At 39.0% G+C, this 14,907-nt stretch overlaps 1 protein-coding gene across 1 annotated transcript in view; it reads left to right on the top strand.

Moving 5' to 3' along the window:
* Window positions 1–275: 275 nt before the first annotated feature.
* The window catches only part of antxr1c (ANTXR cell adhesion molecule 1c), a 37,617-nt gene continuing 22,985 nt past the window's right edge, over window positions 276–14,907 (top strand). Inside the window, exons 1-5 of the mRNA XM_005938020.3 lie at window positions 276–960; window positions 11,402–11,473; window positions 12,702–12,773; window positions 14,594–14,675; window positions 14,798–14,828. Coding sequence (XP_005938082.1) covers window positions 803–960; window positions 11,402–11,473; window positions 12,702–12,773; window positions 14,594–14,675; window positions 14,798–14,828 — 415 coding nt within the window. The 5' untranslated portion in view covers window positions 276–802. The remainder of the gene's footprint in view (window positions 961–11,401; window positions 11,474–12,701; window positions 12,774–14,593; window positions 14,676–14,797; window positions 14,829–14,907) is intronic.

Genomic DNA, 14,907 nt, shown 5'->3' with positions numbered 1-14,907 from the left:
TCAGCAGCATGCTGAAAGTAAACGAACAAATGAAGACAAAGTGCTAAAATGCTAGGCTCGATAAATAAACGCGCTGGTGTGGCTTGAGGACGCAGTGCCACAGTGAAGTTCATATACCTTGTATAATTGTAATGATATAAATTGTTGTCACCCATGCGCCGGTCTGCCACGTGAGGGAGGCGCAAAATGGGATCTTGAGCCATTTTTTTCTTCTTTTTTTTTCTTTTTGCCTCCCTTCCTCTCTCCTCCTCAAGATGAAATTTGAAACCTGGGCCATTTCAGCCAAGTCTGTCCCCCGGGCTCTCAGTTCCTCCGGCTTCAAACACAGCTCTGCATCACCCAGCTCCATTTGGCTTCTTTAGAACTAAATCACTTTTGACACACTGACAGGAAAATATTATCCGTTTTTACGAACCACCCATTCAATTAACTTTTTATTTTTTGCAGGTTGTTTTTTTCTTTTCTCTTTCTTTTTTTTTTGCCTGTCAGTTGCATGTGGATTCAAAACTATCCGAAAAAGAGCCTGAAGACCACCAGCATTAAAAAAAATAATAAACCTCTCTGAGTCAAAACACTTCTCCTGCTGCAATCAGGCCGGGATGCGGGTGGTCCTGATTGTACACTGATCTCAAAATAGTTGAATCATCACCGGCATCCTTTCTTTTGTCTCGGTAGCATCCCTGTCTCTCCACTTAGAGTATTGTTTGTGGGATGTAAAGACCCGCTGAAGTACTTTGGCTTGTTTTGGCATTTTTTCCCCTCTCCATAAAGGAATTACGCTGTTTCGCCGGGAGGAGAGATTATGGCAAGATTTTTGTTGAACATAAGTCTCGTTTTGGTTTTGTTCGGATTATTTTTGCTCTCTTTTCCATCTGCAAGAGCCGAGCCGGGGCTGCTGGATGAAGAGGAGGAGGAGAGCTCCTGCCAGGGTGCTTTTGACCTGTACTTCGTGCTTGATAAGTAAGTGGAGGTTGTTAGCAATACACCACAAATAAGCTAACTTTTTGTTGTTGTCAGAGGTTTTTTATTATTATTATTGTTATTTTAATATTCTTTTGAAGCATGTCATTCTCAAAGTGTGAACAAACTAGCCGCCGCTGGTTTAAAGAAATGGGAGTGATAGAAAAGTTAAACTTTTGACATAAAAAAAAGACTGAAAAAAGAAAAAAAAGTCGGGCTCGAGAGCTTGCATTAGCCGATTAGCATCTGCGCGTGTGCGCGCGCGCGCGTGATGACGTTGGAGGGGAGGCTGACTGTCAGAGTTCAGGCTGCTGAATAAGCGAAAACACCGAGTGGGGTTTTGGAAGCAAATCCCGCGATATGTGTTGGCTTAAATTGTTTAACCCTCGTCTTCTATATCTGGCAATTCGTTTTTATAAAGAAATAAAACTTTTTAAGCAGTTTCCTTTATTCCCATCCATTCCGAAGGGATTTTTTTAATGTGACTGCTCACCGTTCGCTCTTTCATTTCCACTCTGTACGCCCACATAGGAAAAATGTTGTGGTTAAGTGACATCTTTGAACTGGACTTCAACAGCTGGAGAGAAAATAAAATGTCAGAGAAACTTCTGGAGTGCCTGCCCTCTCTCTTGCTCGCTATTTCCTAACATGTCATTTTTTCTGCATTTACTTTGAAGACATGAACATGACTGTGATTCAGTTATATTCATTTTATTTTAGAGCACAAATGGTACAAATGTTGTGGAGAATCTGTTTAAAGCAGTGATGCTGCTCTCATGTTTTGACTGCCAGCAGTTATCTTGAGATAATCTTACTATGATTAAAAAACATTTAACCAGCACCTACAATCTAATTTGCGAACATGAACCAGTGCCAGAAATGGGAGGGGAAAGAAGAGGAGACAGGAAACAACAACATTTATGGATAATGTGGTATTAATTTGGTGAAGGAAATGTTGCACACAGCACCTTTTTTTTTTATTTTTTTGGTGGGGAGGGGGGGCTTCATGGGGTATTTAAAGCATCTCTGTCGCCATTGGCTTTTTTCAGAGGGGAAAAAAGACTCCATATGTAAAGACGGTAAAAGGGTCTTCCTATGTCCATTGAAGTTTACAGAATCTTAGTAAGGCTTAGTTTTTTCCTGGAACTCAGTCCCAAGAAAACACATGCAAAGACACACACATACACACACGCGCAAAACACAGGACTGCTTCCCAGATGTGGACGGCTGTGTTCGTCTTGTGCTGTGAGGTAAACACTGACACATGCTGCAAATAAAGAATCTGCTCATTTTTTCTGTGTGTCTGATGCTATTGTTAGCACTCTTGCGTGCTGCGGTGCCCACTCCAAGGTTGACTAACAAGTCATCATTTGCGGACTTCAAACGAGAGGAAGCTCATTAGAGACCGGTGTCGGCCTCCTACAGCCGTCGCTCACCACCGATCCCTGAGGCCTCAGCTGGCTTTATGAGACACAGTCTCAACCCTGTGCCCTGGTTTATCTTAATGAAAGGTGAAATCATTTAGCTTATTAATACATAAGCGCTGTAGTCATTCTCGTTTTTTTTAAATATGTGAGGCAACACTGGGTGCAAGGTTGTGTGTTTCATTCTTTTTGAAGTGTTAAGTTGCTTTATAGTAAGATTAAGCCAGATTCACAGATTTCAACAATGTTGTTTTTCACTTTTTAAAGATCAGTTTTAAAGCTTAAAGCTGTGCTAGTGGAGCTCTGAGGCTCTAGTTAAGCAGAACCATACTTTGAGTTAAATCCTCACAAAGACATTGCTAACATGTTGGTGTTTAGCAAGTAAATGTTAGTGTTTATACCCTCAGATCAGTCGGATACTGACTCATTTTCCAATTCATACTAAACACACAGTACAGTTTAGGTTCTTCTGTTTCAGTCCTCACCATCATGATGGACAGACTAACCACCTGATCGATCGACTGCAGATCAAATTGGTAGTTTGTAGAAAATTCGATGGATCAGTTTAAATGTAGAAAAAGGGATGCATGCTGTAAGTGGAGTTTATTGCAGCCTTGAGCATATGATGTCATGTGATGGCTCAAAGTTGTGAGACGCTACTTGTTTAGACATCTGGGTAGCTGCACTCTGATGACAAGGTGGCTAATGGCTGCATGGCAGTCTGCTGAATTTGAAACATCTGGGACAGTTTTTGGAAAAAGTGGTTGCTGTAGCAATATACCTTATTTTAAAATGGTATGTGCCATGAAGATCTCTATGTGAAATTCTCTAGGAGCGTCCAGTCACAGCCTGAAATCCAGTAAATATAGATGTTGGGTCTCATTTTAAGCCCCCAAACCACACACATCTAAGTTCTACTTTAATACACAGGCCATTACATCTAATATAATACAGATGGTTGTGTAAATGGATGCCTTCCAACACATATGGTGGTAAGATTTACAGTATACATATGTAGAAAACAAAGGGTGTCCAGATAAAATGTTATGAAAGAAGAGTTTTCGCTGACAAAAACTAAAAATTGTGTTAGTAAATAAAAATTATTAAAAAGGGTTTTAGGCACAGTAACCATCCATAGTTAATAATGTGACATCATATCCCTTTGTTGTGGTGTATTGTTTATGGTCCTAAAGTTAACACAGAAACAAGACTAAGAAGTGTACGAGCAGCTCTGCGAGGCTGTGCTGTAAGCATGCTGACATGCTGCCAAAACGCAACATGTTTTTATCAGCTATTAGCAAAAAAAAAGAAGAAGTTTAATGAAATAAAGGTCAGCGATATGGCATCATCAAACTCGTGCTAATTCCACAGAAGTCAGTGTATTAATCTTCGTTCGTCTCTCTACTGGGCCCCTGGCTGTGGACAGCCAACCCTGGGCTGTTCGTGGCACAGTCATTTTCTAAGTAAACTGCGCATGTACACTACCAGTCAAAAGTTTGGGCACACCTTCTCATTTTATGGTTTTTCTTTATTTTCATGACTATTTACATTGCAGATTCTCACTGAAGGCATCAAAACTATGAATGAACACATATGGAATTATGTAGTAAACAGAAAAGTGAAATAACCCAAAACAAGTTTTATATTTTAGATTCTTCAAAGTAGCCACCCTCTTTGCAAACTCTTGGCATTCCCTTGATGAACTTCATGAGGTCGTCACCTTAAATGGTTTTACAACAGTCTTCAAGAGTTCCCAGAGATGCCTAGCACTTGTTGGTGCTTTTGCCTTCACTCTGTGGTCCATCTCATCCCAAACCATCTCGATTGGGTTTAGGTCAGGTGACTCTGGAGGCCAGGCCACCTGGCACAGCACTCCAGGACTCTCCTTCTTGGTCAAATAGCCCTTAAACTGCCTTGGATAATAATAAAGGATTTAGATTTAGGCTTTTGAATAGCAATAAATCTCATAGGATGATAGGGTCCCAAGACCAATACTAACATGCCCTGACCTACAGGCTTAGGCTTACAAACAGCGTGCAAACTAAACTAAACCAGCCAACAGATGATGTCCCGACTTTCCAAATAGGACGTTATGAATTTATCATTTAAGTTAGCTTGGTGCGCTGTGCATGATGTTCCTAAAATCATGAAGCCTTTTAACCTCTGTGATAATATGTTGCATATCTTTAAGTCCTATATAGCTGCAGGTTTGCATACTTTTTGCATTTGCTGATTCAGACCGGGTGGGACGCAGCTTGCTGTTTTATATGGAACACATTGCCTGAGGAATGGTTTTGGGTGTGTTCATAGCAGATAAAGGAATTCACATATAGGGTACATGTTAATGTTCAACCTCAAAATGAAGTTTGCATTTCTTTTGATGGGTGGGTGCAGATTCAAATATGGTAAATCAACAGTATCCGGTGATTGAATTTATGCAAAAATCCATTACAACAGTGTTATGCAGTACTAGTCCTTTTTTCCACATCCTCTTTCCATTTTACAGTATTACTTTTATTGACTACAGATGGGGAAACACATTATTCAGTTTATTAATTGTGTTAAAAAAATAACAGTTTATCTGTTATTTTCTCATCAAGTCTTGTCGTTGTTTTTGCAAAATGTTTCTCTTGTCTTTTAATGTAGTCACAAGTTAGCGCTCCGGCTGGGCGTTGGGTCATGCTTCCGGAATCCAGACGAGTCAGTGGAAAACCTTAAGTGCAGCTGCAGTCTGTGAATACATTTCAAATGTCTGAATACGTTCTCGCTGTGGAATGACACCCACTCTGTGTTTTGCTGTCTGGGGCTTTTTACAAAATGTTGCTGTGACGTTTACAGCAAGGACAAATGCCTGTTGACATGATATTGTGTTATCTGTCATTCAAGAATTTGGGTTGCATAAACAAGACTGGGGGAATAAAAAGTAGATATACTGTATCTCATTCTAGCTCTAATATTTGATGCAGAAAGAAGAGCATGCTTTGAAGAATACATAATGTTCATCAGCTTGTTACTTAGTATCAAACCTAACGATTCCTCTCGGTTTTGGAATAGACACGCAGCGTTAGCTCAGCAATCACGCAGTAAAGACTCTGACTTCTGCAGTGGCTGTAAAAGTAGGTTAGTGGTTTTAAACAAACAAATCCTTGTTCCCACTCAGTTAAGTTGGTGCGGCATCATTGGCTGCAGGCTGGGGTGGTGTGGGTAGGCCCAGTTGGAATGGTAGATGGACTCCTTAGTGGAGTTTTTTTGTTGTTTGTTTTTTGGGGGGGATTGTTTTTTCATCTTCAACACTTTGAACCACGAGAAGAATGTCGCACCACTAAGCTTTAAGGTGTAGGGAGCTTTTTCCCATATGCTTGCTGCCCCCTGGTGATTGCATTTAATTTTTATTTGTCTATTTTTTGCATTTGGCAACTGATTGCAAGTTGTTGCAGCAGCCAGCTGGTTGCCCAGAGATGCATGTGTGCAACACTTTCAACCTCTGGGCGACCACTTTCCATCACTAGGCACAGACCAGCTGATTGGAGCCAACCTATTTACAAATTAATCACGGTTCATATCAGACTGACTGCAACCACACTCAAGCAGATTGGAGGTTTATATAATTGCCAATTAATTTCTAAACATGGAGAGATTGCCAACAACTATGGGAGTAAGCCAGATAACCCACACTAGACAGTGAAAATATGCAAACTCCACACAGAAAAGTCCCATTCTGGTTTTAAATTCAGGACCTTCTTGCCGTGAGGCAACGATGCTAACCACCACACAGCTGTACTTCCCATTCCAGCTGGTTGTATCCAGAATACTTCAGTAGCTGCGTCAATGTTTGCAATGGAATTTGTGTTTTAGAGTTACTTCTTGGAATTTGGGTGTAAATAGTTAATGTGAATGTTCTGTTTAATTTGAATTGCTGTCGAAGCAGATCGCAACATATTTGCAACAGACAGGAACAAATTTGTGGTTTTCTCCAATTTCACAGTATTATCACAAACAATTCTGTACTCGACCCCATTCATTAGCAAACTGATAGAAGACGAGATTGCAAGTTTGTTGCACATGGTCTTAACAATTTTGGTGATACTGTGGTCGGCAACCACTGTTTTCTCCACTGTGACTGCAACGTTGAGCAATTTTATTATTACTTAGCCAACTGGAGGTAATAGAGCAACCAATTGATGCAACAATAAAATAATTTCAACTTTTTTCCCTTAATTTAATTTGTTGTTAGGAAATGAAAGCCTTTTCTAGATCATGTATGTTAATGGTCAAATAGCTGTTAAGGTCTGTTTCGGTTTCCACCAGCTCCAAAGCTAATCGTCAAACCCGTCACTAAATTTGTGTGTCAACTGGTGCTATATAGGTACTTTACATCAGGCTTATTGCTTTCTTCACATGGCTGATGAGAGCAGTGAAGCAAAAATAGCCATATACCCAGAGAGGTGAGCTGAGAGATGCTACAACACTTAATAAACTTAATAAAGTGCAGAGCTGTGTGTTAATTATCTGGGTTTGGTGAAAACCTGAAATATTCTCCAAAGCAGCTTTAGACTGGTATTTTCTTACATAATGCTAATCGTGTTGCAGTGTGTCATTTATCCCACTTAACCATTGAAAGCTCTGAGCTTTTCAGCTCATTATACTAATTAGCAAATATTAGCAGTCTATCACTCTAAACTGAAATGGCAAGTATCTCTTACAAAGAGATGACTGAAAAGTAGAAAATCATGCGTGTGTCAAGACTGTTCAGTGGATGGAAATAAAAAGAAAGCCAATGAACATAGAAGGTCATAAACGCTTCAAGTTCTTTGTGCTGTTGATGCCCTACCCTGCTTGTTCTGTCTCCTCTACAATGTTTTTCTTCTTGTCTTTCTTCTGCCCCTCCCCTCCTGCTGAACTTTGTGCTTTCGAGATATACACACAGTCTCTGAGTAATTTTCTGCAGGTCCACTCACTGCGAAATCTATCCAGTCAGCAGAAAAAGACATTACTGAGAATGATTAAAGATTTTTTATTCTTCAGGGCTACTCAAAGCCATGGGGGGACTTCAACCCACAAGTCACAGTGTGTTTAGCATCAGTGACTAGTAATGATGCATAGTACCTCCCTTTGTGCTTTTAGCAATTTTGGAAACTCAAGGTTGCTACAAATAATCATACATATGCATAATGTTGCAGAAGATACAATGTTCCCAATACTGTATAATGCACAATAGCTTGGTCTAAGGGCTGAATGTAAACCTGAATGTAGCACGTATGATGTGACTCAGCTGCAGAGACAAAAGAAAGCAGGACCACCCGATTGTAAATTCAGCAATCTAACCTGAAACTATGCGTCTTAAAACATTAGAAAAATAGTTATTACCTAAATAGATATTGTCACATTTGATCTTCTGTATTAACAAGGAAATTGAGTTTACTTCTACTGAAAATCAGATGGAATTGCACCACAAGTAATTTGGATGTTCAAATGCTTCATTCTAGCGTGTCTGAAGCGCTGCTCCCTGAGATCTCACTTTAGTTTGGACAAAGAGCTTAAATGTGTCTCTTACCCGACATTCTTCTTCTTCATTTCCTGTCCTTGCATCTAAAATTATTAGACAAACAATTCAAGAAAACCCCTACAGGTTCCCTACAGGACAACGTAAAAGCAACCATTGCTGCACTTGAGAGCAAAGCTGCAAAAGCCACTGTGAAACGGCAGAGGCCCTGTAGCTGTATTTTCATTATAAACCTACACAAAACCTACATTAAACACCTTTTCCTCCATCTGATTTATCTGCAATATGTTCATCAGATTATAGTACATTCAATGTTCTTTTAATGTCAAATTATACAGTGTTATGTAATTGGCTGCCACAGTATTTTTCATGTTAAGCTAAGCGTGCTTACTCTTTTTTTTTAATGGATTACAGTGTTTTTCCAGGAGTGGTCTTAAATCTGGCAAAACAACTGAAAACTAGCTATTTAGCGACACAGATCTCCAGTCTCTGTAAAACAGAGAACTGCACAGTGACTAAACAGACTGTTTACTTGCTGCTTCGGTCTTCTAGTGGCCATGCTGGCTCAGACAGACCAAAGCAGGTCAGAAACTTGGCCTTGGAGTTGAACTAAATCACTGAACCACTGGCATGTTTTCTTGCACTTTGATATGAGCCAACAGGTTTTTCCCATTATCTCACTCCCACAGTTGAATTGACTGATAAAGCTCTTTATCTTTCCCTTGCTCTGTCCTTCCTTTTCTTTTGCTTCTTTGTTTCTCGGCTCTCAGATGGCTTACAACAAGACACATGGTTTTCATCTCATTAATACAGAGAAAACGCTGTCACTCGGCTATGACAAGTTGCTATGACACAACTTCACACCGCCATTGGGCGTCATCACTTAGTCGGCAATCTGTGGCCGGCCCTCACCTTTCTGAACTTTTGCTTTCTGAGTCCAGACCGCACACTGCTAAACTTCGGTGTTCAACTCAGGTCATTAAAATTAGATCAAGGGATTGTGGTGGGAATAAGACACCGTATAAAATGGTGTCATCAAGAATCAGAGAATGAAAAGGACCACTTCCTCTCCCAGCACTGTTTGGACAGGTGAGTGAAACTGCAAGCTAGGCCTCAATCCCACGACTGTAGCCACCTCAGACAATCACAACTGCTCCAAGGCAAACATGAGCCGCAGTGGTCCAGAAGCACAGATAAGCAGCTAAAAACCAAACGTGGATGTCCTCAGATTCACCCTCGTGTTAAGTAAATACTCAAGAATGATCCCCACACTTCGTCACAAGTATTAGCTGCAAATTTCACCAGACTTTTTATTCTTTCTCCCCTCCTCTGTTGCTATAATGGAACAATTTGCACAAGAAACTGGCTGCTGCCTTTCCTTCAGGTTTGAACCCGTCTGCATGTGTATGTGAGACTCTTTCTGTTTGCGCTGCACTTTTTATTGAACTAAATGCTACAGTCTACCTCAGACCTTTTTTTTCTTCTTATTTTGGGAGAATTTTGTTTAGCTTGTAGGTCTTGTCCTCTTTCTCTGCTCAGTCAGCCTCCCAGGAATGTAAGCCTTGATGTGGGCGGAGCAAGTCATCAGAACTGCAAAAACACAGAGAAAACGCTTAGAAGAGGCTTTTTTCCCCAGTTGACCGGCGTTTGTAACCATTCTGAATTAAAGGGTAAAACCACTAAGAGTTACATAATACATAGATATAATAGTGCAGAGGCATTTTGGCTTCATTTGAGCAATCAATTGGTTTGTTTTTTTAGCATTTGCTCTTGATAAGGTTTTTGTATGAGTCAAAGAAGTTCTGATAAACCACGCTGACAATATTTGAAATTTCTATGCAGTAGCTGTAAAATAAGTCTTGAGCTTTGTAAGTCAGACATTTCTCGTGGGCAGCTGTACTGACTGATTAAATGAGCAGTGGAAGTATTATTTCCTACTTTAAACAAAAATTATATGAAACAAATACATCTAACAAAGCATTTAATGAAGGCTTAGAGTCTGGTTTGGCACGATAAAAAGTCTTGAATGACTGAGGCATGATGGGAAACTCCCTGGTATTCCCTGGCTCTATCCTCCCCAAATCCTGGCCAAATTCAATAATTACCCCTCTGCTTCCAAGCAATAATACAAAAACACCAGGGGTTAAAACCTCTTTGACATGCTATTGCAGGAAAATAACATTAGTCACAATTCATTTCCATTTCAAGCCAGGCCATGCAACTGGCGCTGTTTTCCAAAACACCCAACTCCTATAAGAAAGGCTAAGTTGGTTCCTGCAAGTTTAGCTATCCATGTAATACAAATACACATGACTATTATCAGCTTAAAGCATGAGAAACCTGCTTGCAAGGAATGGTTGATTCACCTTGTTGTGTCTAGAGGTCTCAGACAGCTATATGGACCATTAGTGTGCAAGGAACTCATTCAGCTAGAAAGTAGGATAACAGAGTGGATGTTTAGTCTGTTTCCCATTTTCTCCCATCACAAGGATATGAACTTCCACTTTAAGCATATGACATGCCTTTGTGTTTCGTCTCTTTCTTAGAGAACTGCATGGATGAATGCAGGTGAATAAGTTGAATTAAGATTGAAACAAACAAACAAACAAAAAAAAAAACGTACTCATATCAGTGCTGAAAATAACACTGAATAATTCCTGCTTCATCCTTTTCCAATTTTACCACCATCAGTTGGCTCATTTACATGGTGTTATCAATCTGGCTTCTTCCCTAGCTACTTTATGCCCAAAACTCTCTCCCCTAATGATCGCTCTTAATAAAATCGCCCCACAGCACACATGGTGTCTGGCTAGAGGAAATGAAGGCAGCTCCACAGGGTATCATTTTATGATAGTTCACTTTTATGGAGGATCATCTAGGGAGACCACGGTCTGTTTCCTCATCCTCAAGGGCCACGTTAATGATACAGGAGTTTGCTAAATCATACTCCCGTTCCTGCCGCAAATGACTATTACCACACATATTTTCGTTACAAAATAATCCATATTCATAACAAAATTAAGTTTTACATTTATCCCTCTGAGGATCACTAACAAATGGCGTATTAGATTAACTATTTCTTGCTAATGAGTATGATAGGATGTTTGTTATGTTTGGCAGCTCAGGAATGAAAGTCAAATTACTTTAATTAAATAAATTAAAACAGTACTTTTATTGCAAGTAAATGACACACACTAAAGGCACTGCTAACAGGTTGAGCAGTTGTGTTTTGCCTGGCATATATACAGCTTGTTCTTCATGTTGTGGAGCTAATGACTAGACCCCCTGTCATTTTTGGCTAACGAAGCTCTTATCCTCTTGTATGAGTACTCTAGCATATGAAGGTTAGAGTCTAACTGATACAGTAGATAACTTATGAAGTTGTTTTTTATGTTTTCATTTTCTTATTTTTATTTGAACTGCTACAGTCACTTACTATGATATCAAGCAGAGTCATATTTCTCACATTTTTCTTGATATAACCTTTTTTTAAAATGTGCCATTCGTTTTCTAGATCTGGCAGTGTGAAGGATCACTGGAATGAAATCTATGAGTTTGTGAAGAACTTAGCAGAAAAATTTAAAAGGTAAGAGACACTTAATGACCGTGTGTGAACAGACACAATTAAGCCAACAGATTTGCATAGATAAATGGGATAATATAGGTGATATACAACGTATAGTGCAAGATCAACATTTGGAACCAACATTGTCAGTCTCCAAACAGCATGTTGCCTCGTATTCGACTTCCTGGAGCCCAGAGATATAAATTACTGAAGAGAAAAGCACATTTTACAGAGTAGTCACTCTGGTAAAGTGAAAAAATCTGTCCTTACAGCTACAGCTTGCCATATGCTAAGTCACTCAGTATCCGGGCTGATGATTCACTCAGTCTCCAGTAGTTGTGTCAGTGACTACAGGCAAAAATGTCTTTATGTATGTGAGCTGGCTTGGTTTGATGGACTGTCTTTAGTTTAAAGTTCTTTTCCTCCAAATGTCTCTAAGATCTCTCTCATCTCTCTAAGATGCAGATATTGCATCTATAATTTCAAAATTGAAATATCATTCTTAAAATATGGCATATATTTAAAAGCAAGAAGTTTCAATAAATAGCCAGCTTTCAGCCAGACTGAAAGGCTTTTTCCCCACACGGTTTGAAGGCCACAACACCTGGAGCTTTGTGGCCTAGTCATAGCAAAGAACAGCTCCTCCTCAAAGCTGTAGTTTTTTAACTACTATGCAAAAAGTTTTAAACAATCCAAAGCTGTCCTAACTTACTGTCTCAAACAAGAAACACACATTCTTGCTTCAAATAGTTGAAGTGTGAGTAATTCCTTTCACCAGTAAACAGAACTTTTCCACATCTGAAGATTCAGCAATGCAGCCTCAATATCAACATTTATGTCACTGTCACGCAACAAAGGGTTCAAATCCTGCACACTGGAACAACTTCATGTCACATGGCTTCTTTGTGTGCTCTAAACAAATAACTGATCTCAAGCTAGAAACACAGATTGCTGGAGTGAATCAGTTAAGTCGTTTGTCTCCAGCAAGATATCTGTTGAAGAAAAGAGAAGAAAGAAAAGTCATGAATACGAAGAATTATTTTATGTTTTCTAGGAAAATTGTTATATTGTTTGTGTTTTATTGTTATTACTTAGAATAACTGTTTCTGATCAATCTCAGATGACATAGAAATGTTTGTATTGCTCACACAGGCTGTTACTAATATCTTTACTTCCTGGTCATTCTTTTGGGTGAACCGTTAATAATACGTGTGATGCTTTATTTGCTCTTTCTTTTTACCTTTTATAGTCCTATGCTGAGGATGTCTTTCATAACATTTTCCTCAAGAGCGTCCATCATTTTGAAACTGACGGAAAACAGGTGAATTAATTTCTCTTATATAACCTTACAATGAATACAACCTTTTAATGTCAGTATTTAGACACAGCTAACATTAGCTGAGTGTTTTCGTGTGCAAATTTTTGTAGCATGAAGTGATCTCACGCGACAGTAAACTTAATCCACTGCATCAGAATCAATGCAGATAAAACTGAAAATTGGCCCATGTCACTGTGGAACTGTCACAGAATAACATTTGTTGAATAAGAGACAAGAATGAGAATGAGAGCACTGATAATTGCTATTGTGTAAACAAGTTTCATTTCTAACAGAAGTGGCTATAGCTTAGAATAGAATAGAATAGAATAGAATAATCCTTAAGTAGTGAAAGTATTCAGATATTTTGCTTAGTTAAACATGTGAATACATTATAAATGTATTTTGTGTCCTTCATGGATAATAAGCCAAAAAGTTAAACATTTTGCATGAGTTAGAGGTACGTTTCACTCGTTGGGTGCAATAGGTCAAAATCCAGGTCAAGCCCCCAAATATGTCATTGTCAATAAATTCACAGCTCAAAGGAACACAACACATAAGAAGCAACGATTTTAATGCAGTTAAAAAAAAAATCTTAAATGCAAATATTGAATACATGTAAGCAAGATGGGATCCCCCAGAAGCTAATAGTAGTAAATTAAACTAATAAAGACAAAACTGAAAACAGGAGTGCTAGGAAGTCCCAAGTGAGTCAGTAATTAATAAGCAAAAATGTAAACAGCAACTGATGCAAAATACTGGTGCTCTGAGAATCCCCAGAGCACTATTTCCTTTGGCTTGGTGTGCAAGTGTCTTGTTGTGTTTTAAAAGTATTTTTGAGAAAAAGTTCTGAACCAGTTTTGTGTCTACACGTAACTTTTAAGCTGTATCTATAGGCACTTTGTTATTAGCATCTTATTATTTGTTCTCATTTCTTTAGTTGAATCTACAAGAAATTGGCAAAGATAACATAGTTTAGTGGATAAATAGAATATAAAATAGTATTTTTGCACCAAGAGTGGGATACCCACCAATCAGCTGAATCACCTTGGCATACTCTGCAGAGATATGCCAAGGTGATTCAGCTGATTGCTGGGAATCACATTGCTCTACATACATACAAAGGCTGAGGTATGCCAAATTATACAAGAACTGGACTGAAAATTAGTGGCAACAGGTCTTTGTGGAATGATGAAATTTCAAATTTTTGGTGCAGATAATCACCCTACATATATATGAAGGAGGTCAGCTGAGAAGTATAACAATGAGCATCTAGAGCCATCTATAAAATATGGTGAATGATCTGTCATGGTTTGGGGCTGTATTTCAGTCAGTGGTAGGAATCTTGTAAAAATTGATGGAATTATGAATGCAGAAAAGTAGTTTCAGAGTTCAGTCCACCATGCAGTGTCAGGAAAGCATCTGACTGGCAGCAGCTTCATTCTTTGGCTTGACTATGATCCCAAATGCACTGCCAATGGAGTAAAAGTATAACTGGATAGAAAAATACACAATGAAACACTGTCAGTCATGGATTGGCCTCCCCAGAGCCCAAACTTCAGCATTATTGAATGACCGTGGAGAACTATTCCTGAATACTTAAAGAAATTATAAGAAAGCTTGAATATAAGAGTTGAGTTTGTGTTGAAGAATAATGGTGGTCATACCAAATATTGACTTTCAAGCTCATTAGAACTGTACAAACTCTGTATTTGCTTTATATACTGTATTTCCATAACCAAAAAAGTTTAATCAGTACCGTAGGTTAGCTTCCAGAAATGCACAGGCAGGACAGGAATCCAATTTTGCTTTGTTACTTTCTGCAGAGTCGACATCACGAAGGGTTTGAACGCACTGAACAGAGAGGTTCCCGGTGGAGATACCTTCATGCACCTCGGATTACAGCTTGTGAGTGTGTGCTGTAATGTGTAACATTTTTACACTGCAAAATCAGTCTGTTAAGAACAGAGCTACTCAAGGCTCCTTTATTACCTGTTTAAATCTGAAATGTGCTGTGACTTTATTTAAAGGCAAATCAGCAGATAAGGAAAGAGAACTTTGGTAAGCATTAATAAACATAATTATCTCATTTTTGGGGCAACAATGGAGCACATGGTGAAGTTACAACACAGCGTATATG

The sequence above is a fragment of the Haplochromis burtoni genome, unplaced genomic scaffold (assembly GCF_018398535.1).
Source record: "Haplochromis burtoni strain Fernald_Lab_line unplaced genomic scaffold, NCSU_Asbu1 Contig_242, whole genome shotgun sequence".
In the NCBI taxonomy this organism is placed as follows: Eukaryota; Metazoa; Chordata; class Actinopteri; order Cichliformes; family Cichlidae; genus Haplochromis; species Haplochromis burtoni.
This window is presented reverse-complemented; position numbering and strand designations above follow the sequence as displayed.